The sequence below is a fragment of the Dama dama genome, chromosome 33, assembly GCF_033118175.1.
Source record: "Dama dama isolate Ldn47 chromosome 33, ASM3311817v1, whole genome shotgun sequence".
In the NCBI taxonomy this organism is placed as follows: Eukaryota; Metazoa; Chordata; class Mammalia; order Artiodactyla; family Cervidae; genus Dama; species Dama dama.
This window is the reverse complement of record NC_083713.1, coordinates 18167222-18184441: the sequence shown is the minus strand read 5'-3', so window position 1 is coordinate 18184441 and position 17220 is coordinate 18167222. Positions and strand designations below refer to the sequence as shown.

The window sequence follows — 17220 nt, the reverse complement described above, 5'->3', positions numbered from 1 at the left end:
CAGGCTCGTGCGTAGGTGTGTGTCCCTAGCTGTCTGGTTTTTTCACACATGCCACTTTTTTTTAACCTGGGATGGTCTGCCCCTGCCTTTCTTCACCTGACCAAGTCCTGTTTCCTGTTAAGGTACGGCTGAGGTGTTATCACTATCGAGAACACTTAACCTAGTCTGGATTTTTGGTTGTTTTCCTCACAGCAGTCCCCACACCAACCCCAGCCAACATTATGTATATGTTTCTACTTCTGTTTTCTCCTTGTTTCTTCCACTGTGAGAATGCTTGAAGGCTGAGAATGCCTTCTGTCTTCCTTTTATCTTTTTCACTACCTAAGTGATGCATAGTAGATACTCAGATATCTAAGAATGAGTGTGGTGATTGCTTGCCACTTTCTTCAGCCAAGTCAGTCATTTCTGTGATCTCAGAACGACATTTGCTATTGCTTCTATATTTCTGAGTTTTGTTTTTATTTTTCTACTTTCTCAAGGCAAGAAGGAGGTCCTGTAAGACATATTAATAGATTTAAACTATATATATTCCTTTACCTCTTTCCTGTTCCAAATATACTGACTTACAACTAAAACAGATAGAAGTAGTAGGTGGTACTGGTGACCGATTTATCTGATTTCTGCTTATAACATGAAGTGGTATTAGGTTTTGTTTTATGCCCCAAAGAGAAGCATATGTACACCCCGAATTCTGCCTTTTTAACACGTGGAAGTAGTCACTTTAAATTGCTTTCTAATCGGACTTTCACTCTTTTGAAGTACCCTATGATGAGAGGACCTGATCTTGCTGCTGCTCCATATAGTACTCAGAAATCATCTGTTCTACCTCTTTATGAAGTAAGTTGTTACTTAAATCTTTGTGTTACAGAATAATTGGTGTGATTTGGAAGTTAATGCTGTTATATTGCATTTTAGAATACTTTTCAGGAGCTCCAAGTGATGAGGCGGAGCCTGAATTTGTTTAGAACGCAAATGATGGATTTAGAATTGGCAATGCTGCGTCAGCAAACCATGGTTTATCATCATATGACTGAGGAGGAAAGGTAAAAGCTCATATGTCTTAATGTTGACCTGAAATATTTTCATTCTAAAAAGCATTGGTAACTATTTTTTTTTTTTTTTGGAAGCTGAATTTTATTTATACTGCTATGTACCCTTTATGTAGTCTGTGAGCCAGTGTAAATAAAATTGGGTACAATGTTTTGCTAAGTAATCTTCTCTGTCTTCGCTGAACTGAGGAAGACAGTGGCTGGAGTCTGTTTCTTATTGTCTGGAATATTTGTGATGAAAGCTAGAGGAAGAGAACGCAGTTACGGCGGTTATACTTATTGCAGACGCTGTTGTGCTGTCTGTAGAACTTGGCGTTTCAGCACCTTCCCAAAGCTTGTGAGAGTTGTGAGCACTGAGTTTCCAAGCTGCTTTTTCGAGCTCTGTGCCTCCTGACAGGTATGAAGTTGATCAGTTGCAGAGTTTGAGAAGTGCAGTCCGGATGGAACTCCAGGACCTGGAGCTGCAGCTGGAGGAGCGCCTGCTGGGGCTGGAGGAGCAGCTCCGGCCCGTGCACGCGCCGCCTCCCTTCCGCCCCTCGGCCCTCATGGTATGCGCCCTCGGTCCTCACAGCTTTCACTCAGAACTTGCTAATGACGTTGCTCGCGATTTAGGACACACGCCTTAATTTAAAAACAACGTATTTTAATGGCATTAGGAACATGCAGTGTTTAATGAGCCTTTCCCACAAATCAGTGGCATGTGTAAGTTGTGGTTAACTTCTTAAATATTTAGCATATTAATATATGTATATATTGAAAAATCATAATTTAATAATAGAGAATAAAGACCAATGCAAAAATTTAAGGATTTTAAAGGATAAATGATAGTAGGTTAGCATATGACTAATATAGATGTTACTCATTGTGTATAACTGAAGAACACACATATATATATTTCATGTAACCTTTTTTCCCCCCTTGCTTGCCTTTGAAAAAGAACTGTTCCCTTTACACTTTTCCTTTATTTTGGATTCTTTTCCATTCTGTATGTTTTTTAAGGAATCAAATAAGATCTTTGTAAAAGCAGAGAAACATGTATACAAACAAAAGAATAGAGACAAACACTATCTCTCTCCTTTTTGTACCACTATTCTTACTCCTAATGTTCCTTTTCATGCAATTTCAACTTCAACAATTGTATTCTTATTTTTGCCAAAATCTTTGAGTTGTAGAATATGTTGTCTTGAAATGTTGAAACAGTGAACTCTTCTCTTTGTTAATTGAACATAACTGATTTTGTTAAGTCACTTCAGTCATATCCGACTGTGTGTGATCCCATAGACGGTAGCCTACCAGGCTCCTCCATCCATGGGATTTTCCAGGCAAGAGTACTGGAGTGGGGTGCCATTGCCTTCTCCGATACATATATATATGTATAGCACAGATTAAGAATATCTTGTCAATGAATATGTCATTGACAGTTTTGATCTATTTGATCTCATTGACAGTTTTGATCTATTATTCTGAGAAATGTGCATTGGTGAGATCAGAGAATCAGAACATCTTCTGTGCAAGCTTCAGTCACAGTAACACATTTTATAGGGTCCTGTGACAGCTGAGGCTGACTTTTGTGACATAAAGGACTGCTTTAGAGCAATAATTAGCTCATTTTATTATAAAGCACTTGCAATTTGAAAAAACTACACACAGACACACACACATGTATCACATATATATATATATATATATTGTTTTACTTTTTCAGGGAATGTGTGGCAGTAGAAGCGCTGATAACTTGTCATGCCCTTCTCCATTGAATGTAATGGAACCAGTAAGCCTCTTTCCTTTTAAATCACTGGGGAAGGGAATGATATAATGTTTCATAAACACACAGTTTTCCTAATGTAGATGGTAAAAAAAAATTAAATACACAATTTGATAAGTTAGTTAATTTGATTAGAAGTGAGTCTGGAACTTCTAGAAGTCCATTGCTATCTTTGGCCACTAGAAAGCCAGTTAATTGCAATAATGATTTATCTTTATGGCCTAAAGGAAGTAATGCATCATAAAAAGTAATTTATATTTCAGGAAATGTGCTTTCACAGTCTGATTCCAGGTTCTTTAGGTAATTGGATCTTTAAGATGACTACATTTTGAACAAAGATTGATTTTTATTGTATTTTAAACGAATTAGTTCATTTGAGGGCATTATGAGTTTTTTTTACTGGTTACTTTTCTTTGTAAGTAATTTGGACACCCATGTGGAACCAAGTAAAATTTCATCCAACTATAGCCTAGTTAAACATTTTATGGCTTGATCTCACTGTGAATTTGAATTTTTCTTGCTGTTTTTGCAAATTAAATTGAGTAGTAACTAAATGAGTGCATTTGAATCATGTCTCTACAAGTTAAATGATTTGGGGCATCATCGAGAATATTAATCTTCTTTTAACTACCAGTCTTAATTTAAGAGAAAAATTACAGTTTTTCTGATCTCTAGGTCACTGAACTGATGCGGGAACAGTCATACCTAAAGTCTGAATTGGGCCTGGGCCATGGAGAAATGGGATTTGAAATTCCTCCTGGAGAAAGCTCAGAATCTGTTTTTTCCCAAGCAACATCAGAGTCATCTTCTGTATGTTCTGGTCCCTCTCATGCCAGTAGAAGAACTGGAGTACCTCCTGTTGACTCAGTGGGCAAACCCAAAACCCATCTGGTACCAAGCAAGAAATTATTCCGAGCGTCAGTGGCCCTAACACCAACTGCTCCTTCTAGAACAGGCTCTGTGCAGACACCTCCAGATGTGGAAAGTTCTGAGGAAGCTGGAGCAACTGAAGAAACCTCAGAAGCTGTAGGACCTAAATCTGAAGTGGAGGAAGAACATGGAAAAGTCTCATTATTGCCAGCTGCTGAGGAAGTGCATAAAAATGTGGAGCAAGATGAGTTACAGCAAGTCATAAGGGAGGTGAGTAAAATCTATGCTAAATTAATTTATTTGGAATAGGTTTAATTTTAACATTAATTATTTATAAGATACTCCTTTGATTCACTGTATTCAGTAATTTTCCCATTGATCCAGCTCATTTCTATTATGTTTGTAATGCTGTGTCTGCAAATTTCATACTCCCATGTGAAATAATTGCAATTCTCTATATTCACTTTGGTGAAGAAGGTATAGTGTAGGTTTCAAAATAGGTGAACATGTGACGAGGACTTTAGACTTCTGCTTCCACCTTTGTAAAATTAAGGATTATAATTTAGATCTCTTCCACAATTAAAATCTGCTATTTTATAATGTCAATTGAGATTTTAAGAAGTATGAAGAATTTAATCTATTTGGTTTAGTGAGTAGAGACCTATAGAAATTATGTAAGTCATTCAAAGATAGAAATATGAAATTAAAGTTTACCCTGTGTGATTAGCAGTATGCAGACCTGAAGCATTTAACAATAGTTCTAGGTTACTGAAAGGACTGCAGAAACTTAGGAAGACTAATAATCAAAGGCAAAATATTTGAGAAACTAGTAAAATAGTTGCTTTTGGCACCAGGGTCAGAGTATGGAACAGTATGGATATAATTTAAAAAAGGAGACTGCTATAGATACATATTTATGTATGACTTTTTTTTCCTTTTCTCAAATCACATTATGTCTTTGGATGCAAAATTCATTAGAGTGCATAAGATAAAAATTACACGTGTTGAATTTATTTTTCTCATTCTGTTCCCTATTAAGAGTAACTCTGAGGAAGAACCATAATTACTCGTAGCTCTTTCCAACTGGGATACTAAAATTCATGATAAAAAGGATCATTGATTCTTTCCATTAGTGGAAAGAAGAATAGCCTACTGTGTTTTAAAAAAAAAATGGTTTACAAGTGTCTTAATGAGTACCTGTTCTGTAAAGGAGAAAAGCAAAATGGATGTAAGACCATGAAATCCTTAAGCCTAAAGTCTAGTAGGAAGGTAAATAGAACTAACTCAGGGAACAGTTGAAAAATCATACAGAAAAGCATTTAGTATAATGTGCTGAGAAGTAAGGATTTAGAAATGGAAAATACTGAAATGAACCAGAGAAATAAGTCAGGGGCTCCCTCTTTTTAATCCTTGTACTTCCAGTAAATTCAGTAATGTGAATGTAACACATTTTTAGAATTAATTTGTGAGTAACACTGAACAAATTTTTAGTGGTTATAGGTCAAGAATGGTGGTGGCAATCTGCAGCAACATGCAGGGACCTAGAGATTGTCATACTGAGTGAGTGAGTCAGAGAAGGAGAAATACAGGATGACAGCCCTTGTGTGTGGAATCTATAAAGAAATGATACAGTTGAACTTACTTACAAACAGAAAGAGATTTGCAGACTTAGAGAACTGAACTTATGGTTGGCAAGGGGAAGGGAGAGGGGGATAGTTAGGAAGTTTGGGATGGACAGGGACACATTGCCATATTTAAAATGGTAACTTGATAGCACATAGAACTCTGCTCAATGTTATGTGGCAGCCTGGATGGGAGGGGAATTTGGGGGAAAGTGGATACATGTATATATATATGGCTGAGTCCCTTCACTCTTCATCTGAAATTATCACAACATTGCTAATGGGCTATACACAGTACAAAATTGTTCTTTTTTTTTTTTTAAAGAATGGTGGCAACATACCAAAATGTTTTTTTTCAAATGAGCCATTGCTCCTCTGGGTCCAGAGATTAGTTCATGTATGAGGTACCATCATTTACAGCTGCATGACAGTAGCTTGAGAAGTACCTTGAAAATAAAGTCAGTTTTGCTTTATATGACACTAATATATGCATTCCTAAAAATCATGCTGTGCAGATTTGTGCAGTAAAATCTACAGAGCTCATGGGGAAAATAATATTAGAAGCATAACATTCAAAACTTTTGTCAGTGACATATTTTTGAAAAGGTGAAAACCTAATAAGAACAGTAACACTGTTTTGTTAAGAAATAAATGCTGCAATAATGTGACACTGCCTTGAAAAAGACATGAAATTTGCTTCTGGAATTGGATTTTGGAAGGGCTGCAAAATAAGTTACTTGTGAGTTACTGTGAAGTGGTAGAGGGGGGTGATAATGAAATCCAACAGAAATTGTAATGCCAGATGCAGATAGGTGTGCTTCATAACACAGTGAACTAAGTAGCTGTTTAATGTTTGTACATGTTGGGTACTCTGTTCCTAGGTTCAGCTAACATTCAGACAAATTAACACTTACAAAACAAGCATTCTGTCAATAGCAGAAGACACTGCATGTATGTAATTTCTTTTCATGACATGAATTACCAACTTGAAATTTAAAAGATCTTAATTCTATAAATTTATTTGTCCTATAAATGTAATTATTTTGTAGGTTGGTTGTGTCTGGCTAATATTTAGCAGGCTTTATACATCCACCTTGCTCAGTTAGCTAGGTGTGCTTGATGGTGTTTCACATCAAAGATCAATTTTTGAGTAGAACTAAGTAATTATTTTTCTCCACAACGTATTTGTTAACTGAGCAAATCAGTTTTAAGGTACTTCCCGTCTCCCTTGACACAAAATGTGGTATTTTTGTTCCCTTTAGCTTGCTTTGGTTTGAAAAATTTCCTTGAAAACTGGACATTATATACTCATTTGACACAAATACTCTCTTAATGCACACTTGAGTCCTCATTTTTAATGTTGTCAATGGATGGCCTGATATGTGCTATAAGTGATTTCCTGATAGCTCAGTTGATAAAGAATCCGCCTGCAATGCAGGAGACCCTGGTTCGATTCCTGAGTCAGGAAGATCTGCTGGAGAAGGGAATGGCTACCCACTCCAATATTCTGGCCTGGAGAATTCCATGGATAGTCTGTGGGGTCGCAAAGAGTCAGACAAGACTGAGCGACTTTCACTTTCACTTTCAAAGCATCCCTAAACCAGAACATTGATTCTTTTGGGCTGGTAGAACTTAGCATATATAGAAAGCTTGGTTGTTCCCATCATACTGTGGTGGTGCTAGAGAATTACTTAATCATTTATAAGAACCTCCATATTAAATATGGGAGATTTTATAATTTGAAGGACTGACATGTAAGACAAATGTTTGAAGAATTCTTCAGAATTTGTTACTGTTAATTAGAAACTTCCTGATTCAGAATTTGACATAGTTTGGAGGAACTTTAGCTTAACACTGACCCTTTAACTGTGTCCAAAGAAGAGCTTACCAAGCAAATTGTATAGTAGATCAGACAGGGCATAAGAGGAACATTGATGTCCTTAAAAAAATAAACTCTTTCGAAGCACTTTAAGAGCATATGTTAATGGATAAATTAGTCTAATGTCATCTATAATTTTAAAAATCATTTGGGTTATTATCATTTTAGCTCAGTTACAATGGTGTTCTGTTAAACTTTGCAAAATATTTAAAATTCAGATTCGTCTTGATTCTGTTCATTTAAAATTGGTAATCTTTTTCCTTAAATACAATGGTACTGAATTCCAGTTTTTTTAAACTCTTATTGTATCAGCTACCAAGAAAAACAGAATTGTCTTCCCAGCAAATTCTGGGTCCCTAACCTTGTTAACAAAGGCATTATTCAGGAAGGGAAGATTTAAGCTTGGGTTGAACAGTTTTGCAGGTGAGGATTAAGCATGTTTGGGAAACACTTTTAGGGAAGTGTTCTTATTGCTCTCATGGGTGCATGAAAACAACGATGTCTGTCAGGCCTTTGTTTCCATTATTTCACCATATGTGAAGTTTTTTAAAAAGATTGCTTTCATTACTTATAACACTGATACAGTAGAATTTTTTGAAAGAGAACACCGAAAGAAAAAGTAAGTAAAAAAGATTACTTGATAGAATAAATGAGCATGTGTCCACAGAAGCAAATTGAACAGAACTAAATGTCAGAGTATACAGATGGATTGCTCTGTGTAGAGTTTTCTTCTCTGTTCATTGAAGTTCCTAGGCTTGGTGCATGCCTCTGAGTAACCGTTTCATCTGACCCACTCTTGGATGTGTTTTGGTGAATGCGCAGCTTGCCTGTGGTCTTGCTGCAGCCCTGTTAGTGATGGTGCAGTGATGGCTGCCGCACACGAGGCACTCGGGAGAGGCTAGTAGACGGACGTGTTGCCCCCACTTCAGGCTTGCCGTCACCTTGGTAATGTGCCAGTGTGCATGCCCTCCTTGATCTCAACTGGTCTGTCTTCAGTGGATTTTACTTTGTGGAAGTTATAAAATGGACTTCACCATCCATTCCACTGATTTTCTCACCACTTATCCTTCCCCACCTCTGTCACATGGGAGACTTTGGAGCTCATGTATTTGTTCATACATTTACCACTTCAGTAAATTACCAAAGGCGTTCTGTCTTTCTGCAGCACTTATAGGTGGTCCTTTGTTCCTCACTGTCTGTTCTTGTTTGCGCGTGATACTCTCTCTCACTCTCCCATTGACGGCATTTATTCAGACATTCACTCAGCATTTACTGTGTGCCAGAACACGCTGATAAATTTCCATTTGAGTGCACCCTTCCTATTCCGAGTCCCTTCTCCTCTCTAACTAGTAGGAACTATCTTATCAGCTAGACTTCTTTCTGCTCCCTCTCTTAAGCTGCTCTTGCTACTGTTTTCATCCTCACTGTTGTCTGCAATTTGCCTTACTTTTTCATTACTATCTTAAAGTTGGCTATTATTTGATAAATTTTCTCTCTTCTATCCCATTCTTGTCTCTCATTTTTTATTCTGTTCTTACATCACTAATGAGTTAACAGTTTTTCCTCTTTAATATTTTATAAAATATTTGTTCTGAGTCCAACTAGATAATAACATCCTGGTAGAGACTTTTTTATGTTTTACTGCAGTGATGTCTGCATCCGTCCCCACCCCCCAAATGTTGGCACACTTTTTTGGTTTGTAGATAATACTTTGGGGCTAGTTTGTTTTTGAATGATGAAGAATGAAAAAAAATTTTTGAGTGAAGTATGATGAGATGTGCATTGGACAACAGGACTGAAAGACTCTGCTAACTCATTGTCTTTTGAAAATATGGATTTACAGAGGATCTAATTTAACACACTGCATTTGTACTTGTATGCTGTGGCAAAGAAATTCTGGTATCATATTTGTATCCGATATATATTTGTTTAAAAAATGAATCTGAAGGACTGTGAACTTAACAGACCTTTGATGTTTAAAGTTTAGAGACACTGGTAGAAGGTAAAATGAGAAGATTTTATTTATTTAAATATGTTTCAGTACAGATAGTTGGTAGTTAAGGAGCATTTGTTTGTCTGAATATCTATGTATATATATATATATATATATATATATATATAGTGTAACATATATATTGCATGACATTATTACAGAGCCATTTTTGGAAAGACTTCCATTGAGATGTGTTCAGGATGTACTTAGGAACATTTTAGGAAAGAGATAGGCTGACAGGAAACTGGAAATGTAGAATTTTTAAAAGCTGGTTGAGTGTGTCTTGAGTGCTAATTCAGGAAGGCATTATCAGTTTATTTGAGGAAACATACATCTAAAGCCTTCACAAAGGGCTACTCAGAGGTGATGCCCTGGGCTTCCCAGGTGGCTCAGTGGGAAAGAATCTGTGGCCAGTGCAGGACATGCAGGAGCTGTGGGTTTGATCCCTGGGTCTGGAGGATCCCTCGGAGGAGGAAATGGCAACTCACCCAAGTATTATTGCTTGGAAAATCCCACAGATAGAGGAGATTTGTGGGCTGCATTCCATGGGGTCACAAATCAGAGAGAAATAGATGGAGGTGTGCATGTGTAGTGTTTGGGCATCCGGAGAAGAAAATCTTGAGGGAATTGTCATTGCCTCTATATCTGTTTGTGTTTTCCAACAATAAAATAATATGTAAATCCTCATCCAAAGCAAAGTTTTCAGACAGGTGACAAACGTACCATACAACTAAATATTGACTTACTTAGAGTTTATGGTGGTTTTGGTGGTGGTGTTCAGTCGCTCAGTCGTGTCCGACTCTTTCCTACCACGTGGACTGCAGCACGCCAGGCTTCCTAGCCCTTCACCATCTCCTGGAGCTTGCTCAAACTCATGTCCATTGAGTTGGTGATGCCATCCAACCATCTCATCCTCTGTCATCCCCTTCTCCTCCCACCCTCAATCTTTCCCAGCATCAGGGTCTTTTCTAATGGGTCAGCTCTTTGTATCAAGTGGCAAAAGTATTGGAGCTTCAGCTTCAGCATCAGTCCTTCCAATGAATATTTAGGGTTGATTTCCTTTAGGATTGACTTGTTTGATCTCCTTTCTGTCCACAGGATTCCCAAGAGTCTTCTCCAACACCACAGTTCAAAAGCATCAATTCTTCCATGCTCAGCCTGCTTTATGGTCCTACTCTCACATCGATACATGACTACTGGAAAAACCATAGCTTTGACTAGACGGACCTTATGGCTGTTCAGAGGATTTTTTTTTCATGTTTTAAACTATATTTTACTAAATGAACATTATTCTCTCCACTTAAAATGTACATGTTAGGTTAGAATAATATGTAACTTCCTTAGATACTTTGCTTTCAGTTAGTATAAATAGGGGATACACCTGTATATTTATTTTGTCACTAATGTGTTTTTTTAACAATGAGACCACTTGAGTATCCTGCTTACCAAGAGATTGTTGTTGTTGTTCAGTCACTAAGTCATGTTTCTGCGACCCCATGGACTGCAGCACACCAGGATTCCCTGTCCTTTAGTATCTCCCCGAGTTTGCTCAGACTCCTGTCCGTTGAGTAGATGATGCCATCCAACCATCTCATCCTCTGTTGTTCCCTTCTCCTCCTGCCCTCAGTCTTTCCCAGCATCAGGGTCTTTTCCAATGTGTTGGCTCTTTACATCAGGTGACCAAAGTTTTGGAGCTTCAGCTTCAGCATCAATCCTTCCAATGAATATTTAGGATTGATTTCCTTTAGGATTGACTTGTTTGATCTCCTTTCTGTCCAAGGGACTCTCAAGAGTCTTCTCCAGCACCACAGTTTGAAAACATCATTTTTTCAGCACTCAGCCTTCTTTATGGTCCAACTCTCAAATCCATACATGACCACTAGAAAAACCATAACTTTGACTATATGGCCCTTTGTTGGCAAAGTGATATCTCTGCTTTTTAATATGGTGTCTTAAGTTTGTTATAGGTTTTCTTCCAAGGAGCAAGCATCTTTTAATTTCATGGCTACATTTACCATCTGCAGTGATTTTGGAGCCCAAGAAAATAAAGTCTGTCACTATTTCCAGTGTTTCCCCATCTATTTGTCTTGAAGTGATGGGACCAGATGCCATGATCTTAGTTTTTTGAATGTTGAGTTTTAAGCCAGCTTTTTCACTCTTCTCTTTCAGTTTCATCAAGAGGCTCTTGAGTCCCTCTTTGCTTTCTACCAGTAGGTAGATAGACATTAAGTTTCAAAAAAAAACATAAAAGTGAACATAATAATCAGTTCTTTCAGGTTATTTTGTGTCATAGGGTAAATTATCTATGAAGTTTTAACATTTGTTAATATTCTCATCTTGAGAATTGTGATATTTTGTAATGGAGTTATTTGAATTATGCTAGACAAAATCTCAGAACATGATCCAAGTTTGAGGATAGAGGGATGTGATTCCCTGCTCACTCTGTATTTCGTGAAGGATTTACATGAAGGTTTAGTTTTCTCTGTAGTTTAGCTGACTGTAGAAATTAAATGTCATTTACTTGTTTTTTCTGATAACAGAATAAAATGGATTATAGTGATACTGTGAAATTCTCATTTTCTTCTTTTTCCATTCTAGATTAAAGAGTCTATTGTTGGGGAAATCAGACGGGAAATTGTAAGTGGACTTCTGGCAGCAGTATCTTCAAGTAAAGCATCCCATTCTAAGCAAGATAGTCACTAATGGAATTTATAGGTAAATTTTTCTGAATTTCTTTGTTTAGCTAAATGTAACTTAGTACTTAGTTTTTAATGCTTTTTCTTAGTATATAGGTCTGTTTCCCTAGCTAAATTTTTATTTTTAGGAAGTATGTAATACGTTATTTTACAGTGTGAAAACCTTTTATAACCTCATTTGAAGTGTTAAGTGAGTCAGATCTCATAATCTCAAACCTTCAAGTGATATTGATATTTTATCGTGTTATTGAAATTTCATTATAGTAAATAGATTCTGGAATTGGGGAAATTGGGAACTTCAAACCTGAATTTTGATAACACTGCCCTGGTTATAATATTACTTCAAATGGATAAAGATTTCAAGCATACGTGCATACCAAGTTGCTTCAGTTGTGTCCTAGATTTCAAGACTTCATCATGTTTTTAGTATCTTTTGTTTTTTAAAGAAACATATCCCATAGGCCTCATTGCACATAGTACATTAGGTCTCACATCTAATCATGTCATAATAGATAATGGAGGATCTTTATTCTCATCCTTCCTTTTAAAGACTCTTCAGTAATAAGTGAAAAACGCGTAATGTTTACTTTTCTTTCTTCTTTTAGGGTTGGCGTGGGTCCTGTTAGCTGTGTGATACTGGAGTTACCAATGATATACACTGGTGGAGGGGTCATTTGTGCTTCAGAAGATACTTGCTGCTGAGCTGGGCTACTGTATACAATGTTTATTTCTTCTGTGCATATCTTTTCAAAAAACATAGAAATGTAGGCACTTTGCTGACTTTATTTCTTTTCTAAACTATCAAAACTGTAACCATTTGAAAAGCCTAATATTTATTTGTATGTCAGTATTTTCCCGTTGATTGCCTAGTTAGAATTAATTTTAAAACTTGAAAACTTCCATACTTAACCACCTTATAAATAACGTATTTCTTCAGACTAGCTTCTTAAAACACTGACCTCCATGAGGTGTTTACTGTGCAATAACTGGTTCGTTTTTTGAGAGCTTGAAACAACCAATGATACTCCCTCCACTGCTATTAATTAGTGTCACTTCCGAGAAGAAAAACTATCCTGTTGTCAAAACTGCTTTTCATTCTTGAGGAGGTTACTAATAGCAGTAGGATAGAATTTATGTTACCTAAAACTACTTAATGTTCTTACACTGTAAGCATTGTTATTTCACCCAAGACAATTGTAATTTTATTGTAGCTTATGTAGTTCGGGAATTTTTGTTTGTTTGTTTCTTTGGAAACACGTCTTATGTTAAACACTATTGTACTTTTTTGCATTGTCCAGACTTCTTTATTATAAGGACATGTTTCTTCTTGTAGATTAACTAGTAGAGTATTGCCAAAATAATGGGGCCTGTGACTTGAATGGATAGAAATGAATAAGCTGGTTTTGTTTTTTCAAAATGGAAATAATTTAGATTTTTGTTTTCTCATAAATTTCAATTCATTCTTAACCAGTGAGAATTGTTTGTTTTATGGGGAAAAAAAAAGGAAGGTAGTTTCCTATTTGGTTTTATATATGTTAAATAAATGTGTAAAGTAACAACCAGATGTTATTAGAATTATTCTTTAGCATTTATAATTTTCAACTCCTATTATATTTCTTTGTGTGAAATTTTAATCAAAAGTGGTTGAGAGGTTAACAATATACTTTGAAAGAATATCTAAAAGGTTTTTTAAATGTTTGAATTATCACATCACACAAAGGCTGATTTCTAAAAAAAAAATTAATAAAGTATTTATTTTGCCTAACATATTTTTAGTGATTTATTTTCTTGAACCACAACATGAAGAATTTGGATTAGATTTGATAAGTAACAAGATCCAAAAGAATTGGAGCATATAATCTAATAGGCGAAAATTCTCTTTTCCTGAAAAGGCGTCTACGATGCTTTCAAAAATGTGGTTAAGACTAGACCACCATGGAGAAAGAATGCACACTGATGCCTCTTGGTCTCATCTAGTTCTGTAGTCTTAATTATTACCATCTGAGTCAAAAATTTTCTTTAAACTGTACTGTTAAGCTACAAAGAACAGACATTAAAATATTATTCTCTGGCCAAATTCAGTCAAATTCTTAGTCAAATTCAGCAATTTGTCTACCTGATTCTAATAATAGTAATGATACATATAAACCAAACACTGATATTAATACTGATACAGATATCAATGATTTTTAACTAATCAGCTTTGTAGCCACTTACAGTTCTTTTCTGACTATACAAGAACCCAAAATTTGATAATCAATATTAAACATGTAACTCCATGGCTGATTCATGTCAATGTATGACAAAACCCACTGCAATGTTGTGAAGTAATTAGCCTCCAACTAATAAAAATAAATGAAAAAAAAAAATATTAAACAGCCTGAGTCAATAGGCAAATCCCCTACGAAGTTTGCATGTAAAATAAAATGAACTTAAGTACTATCAGAGTTTCATGTTTACTCCCATTTTAAAGCTTTGTGTACTCAAACATTTGAAAGCTACTATATTCAAGCCGCCATGCTAGCTGCCAAAATGAATGAGAGGGGGGTCTCAATGGAAGAACAGGGCACCTTTTTTTCCTGAATGGGTAAGTTTAGAAGTACCAAATAAAAAATATGAAAATCATAAAAAGAATTTGCAAGAGTGGAGCCTGGGATGGTCGGAGATGTAAGTCTTTACCAAGAAGACTTAGTTTTAGTAAAGGCTTAATGAATGGGAAATGGAAAGGATGGAGTTTAAATAATTAAGAATATTTTAGTTCTTGTTGTTCAGTTGCTTGGTCATGTCTGACTGTGAACTTATGGACTGCAGCAGGCCAGGCTCACCTGTCCTTCACTATCTCCCAGAGTTTGCTCAGCTTCATGTCTACTGAGTTGGTGATGCTATCCTAACCATCTCATCCTCTGCTGCCCTCTTCTCCTGCCTTCAGTCTTTCCCAGATCAGGGTCTTTTCTAATGAGTCAGCTCTTCTCATGAGGTAGCCAAAGTATTGGAGCTTCAGCTTCAGCATCAGTCCTTGCAATGAAATAGTCAGCGTTGATTTCTTTTATGATAGACTGGTTTGATCTTGCTGTCCAAGGGACTCTTCAAGGGTCCCAGAATTTGAAAGCATCAATTTTTCGGTGCTCAATCATCTTTATGGTTAACTCTCGTATCTGTACAGGACTACTGGAAAATCCATAACTTTGACTCCATGGACCTTTGTTGCCAAAGTGATGTCTCTGCTTTTTAATATGCTGTCTAGGTTTGTTATAGCTTTCCTACCAAGGAGCAAGCATCTTCTAATTCCGTGCCTGCAGTCACTGTTCACAGTGATTTTGGACCCCAAGAAAACAAAATCTGTCACTGCTTCTACTTTTCCCCTTCTGTTTGCCATAAAGTGATGGGGCAAGATGCCATGATCTTAGTTTTCTGAATGTTGAGTTTTAAACCAGCTTTTTCACTCTTCTCTTTGATCCTCATCAAGAGGCTCTTTAGTTCCTCTTCACTTTCTGCCATTACAGTTTTGGTATTGGCATATCTAAGGCTGTTATATTTCTCCTGCCAATCTTGATTCTAGCTTGTGATTCATCCAGCTAAGCATTTTGTGTGATATACTCTGCATACAAGTTAAACAATCAGAGTGACAGTATATAGCCTTGACATACTCCTTTCCCAATTTTGAACCAGTCCATTGTTCGATGCCTGTTTCTAACTGTTGCTTCTTGACCTGCATACAGGTTTCTTAGGAGACAGGTAAGGTGGTCTGGTGTTCCCATCTCTAAGAATTTAACACAGTTTGTTGTGATCCAAACAGTCAAAGCCTTTAGCATAGTCAATGAAGCAGAAGTAGATGTTTTTCTGGAATTCGCTTCCTTTTTCTATGATCCAATGAATGTTGGCAATTTGATCTCTGGTTCCTCTGCCTTTTTCTAAACCCAGCTTGTACTGTGAGGCGAGCAGAAGTAACGAACACTGACCGCTGTTTGCCAATTAGGACCAATTAGCTTTCACTTAATACTGACCGCTGTTTGCCAATTAGGAAATTAGGAACGGGGCGGAAACCCCCAGGAAAGTCCTGCGCGCGCAAAAGTTTTGACCAATGAAATTGCTTTGCAAACGTGTAACCAATCCGCTTCTCACCCTATAAATTTGTGTAACAGCTTGGGCTCGGGGCTCTCTGACCTGCACCACTGCGTTGGATGCAGCAGAGGGCCCTGGCTCGAGTCAGTAATAAACTTCCCCTTTTTGCCAGTTGCATTGTCTTGGAGGCCTTCTCTCTTCCCGCTCGGGGATTCGGACATTGGGCATAACAGTACATCTGAAAATTCTTGGTTCATGTACTGTTCAAGCCTAGCTTGAAGGATTTTGAACATAACCTTGCTACTAATAGCATGTGAAATAAGTGCAGTCATACAGTAATTTGTAGTTTTTGGCATTGCCCTTTTTTGAGACTGAAATGAAAACAGACCTTTCCCAGTTCTGTGGCCACTGTTGAATTTTCCAAATTTGCTGGCATAATGAGTACAGCACTTTAACCGCATCATCTTTTAGGATTTGAAATAAGTCAGCTGGAATTCCATCACGTCCACTGGCTTTGTTCATAGTAGAGTTTCCAAAGGCCCATTTAACTTTAAAGTCCAAGATGTCTAGCTCTGGGTGACTGACTACACCTTGTTGTTATCTGGGTCATTAAGACCATTTTTGTATACTTCTGTGTACTGTTGCCACCTCTTCTTAATCTCTTCTGCTTCTGTTAAGTCATGGTAATGACTTCTGTCCTTTATTGTACCCATCCTTGTATAAAAGTTTCCCTTGGTATCTCCAATTTTCTTGAAGAGATCTCTGGTCTTTCCCATTGTATTGTTTTTCTCTATTTGCACTGTTCATTTAAGAAGGCTTTCTTATCTCTCCTTGCTATTATTTGAAACTCTGCATTCAGTTGATTATATCTTTCACCTTTTTTAAATGGAAGGTGAACATTACTGAATTTCAATTTTCAACAAAGAAAATTTTTTCTCTGTAACAAGAAAAAATTTCTCATGAAATACCACTTAGAGTAATACTTCTGTATTTCTCCACACATGGAAATCAAATTACCTGAGATTTTGTGGAAGTGATTCTGATTGTGTAGGTCCAGGTCCTACTTTCTTGGCTGCACATTCCTGCATTTCTAGAAGCACTCAGGCGAAACTGATGCTTCTAATTCATTAGCGTGCTTGTACTTTTAGTAGCAAGGATTTATATTAGTAAGTCTTACTACCTATCTGCTAATTACTTTGGAGAGAGAAAGTTGGTAAGCAGGAAAAGGAATTTTTATATCCAAAGATATGTCAGCTTAGAGGCCACCTTCAGGGAACTTTTCAT

The 17220-nt window shown here is 36.8% G+C and overlaps 1 protein-coding gene across 6 annotated transcripts in view; it reads left to right on the top strand.

The window, feature by feature from the left end:
- The window catches only part of ITPRID2 (ITPR interacting domain containing 2), a 38393-nt gene extending 24752 nt beyond the window's left edge, over positions 1-13641 (top strand). For 3 of the 6 annotated variants that reach the window (XM_061135282.1, XM_061135281.1, XM_061135285.1), the window contains 7 exons: positions 760-837; positions 916-1043; positions 1447-1597; positions 2755-2820; positions 3490-3954; positions 11777-11893; positions 12480-13641. In XM_061135282.1, coding sequence (XP_060991265.1) covers positions 760-837; positions 916-1043; positions 1447-1597; positions 2755-2820; positions 3490-3954; positions 11777-11881 — 993 coding nt within the window. In that variant the 3' untranslated portion in view covers positions 11882-11893; positions 12480-13641. The remainder of the gene's footprint in view (positions 1-759; positions 838-915; positions 1044-1446; positions 1598-2754; positions 2821-3489; positions 3955-11776; positions 11894-12479) is intronic. The other 3 variants (XM_061135283.1, XM_061135286.1, XM_061135284.1) reach the window with 3 other exon arrangements.
- The last annotated feature ends 3579 nt before the right edge of the window (positions 13642-17220 follow it).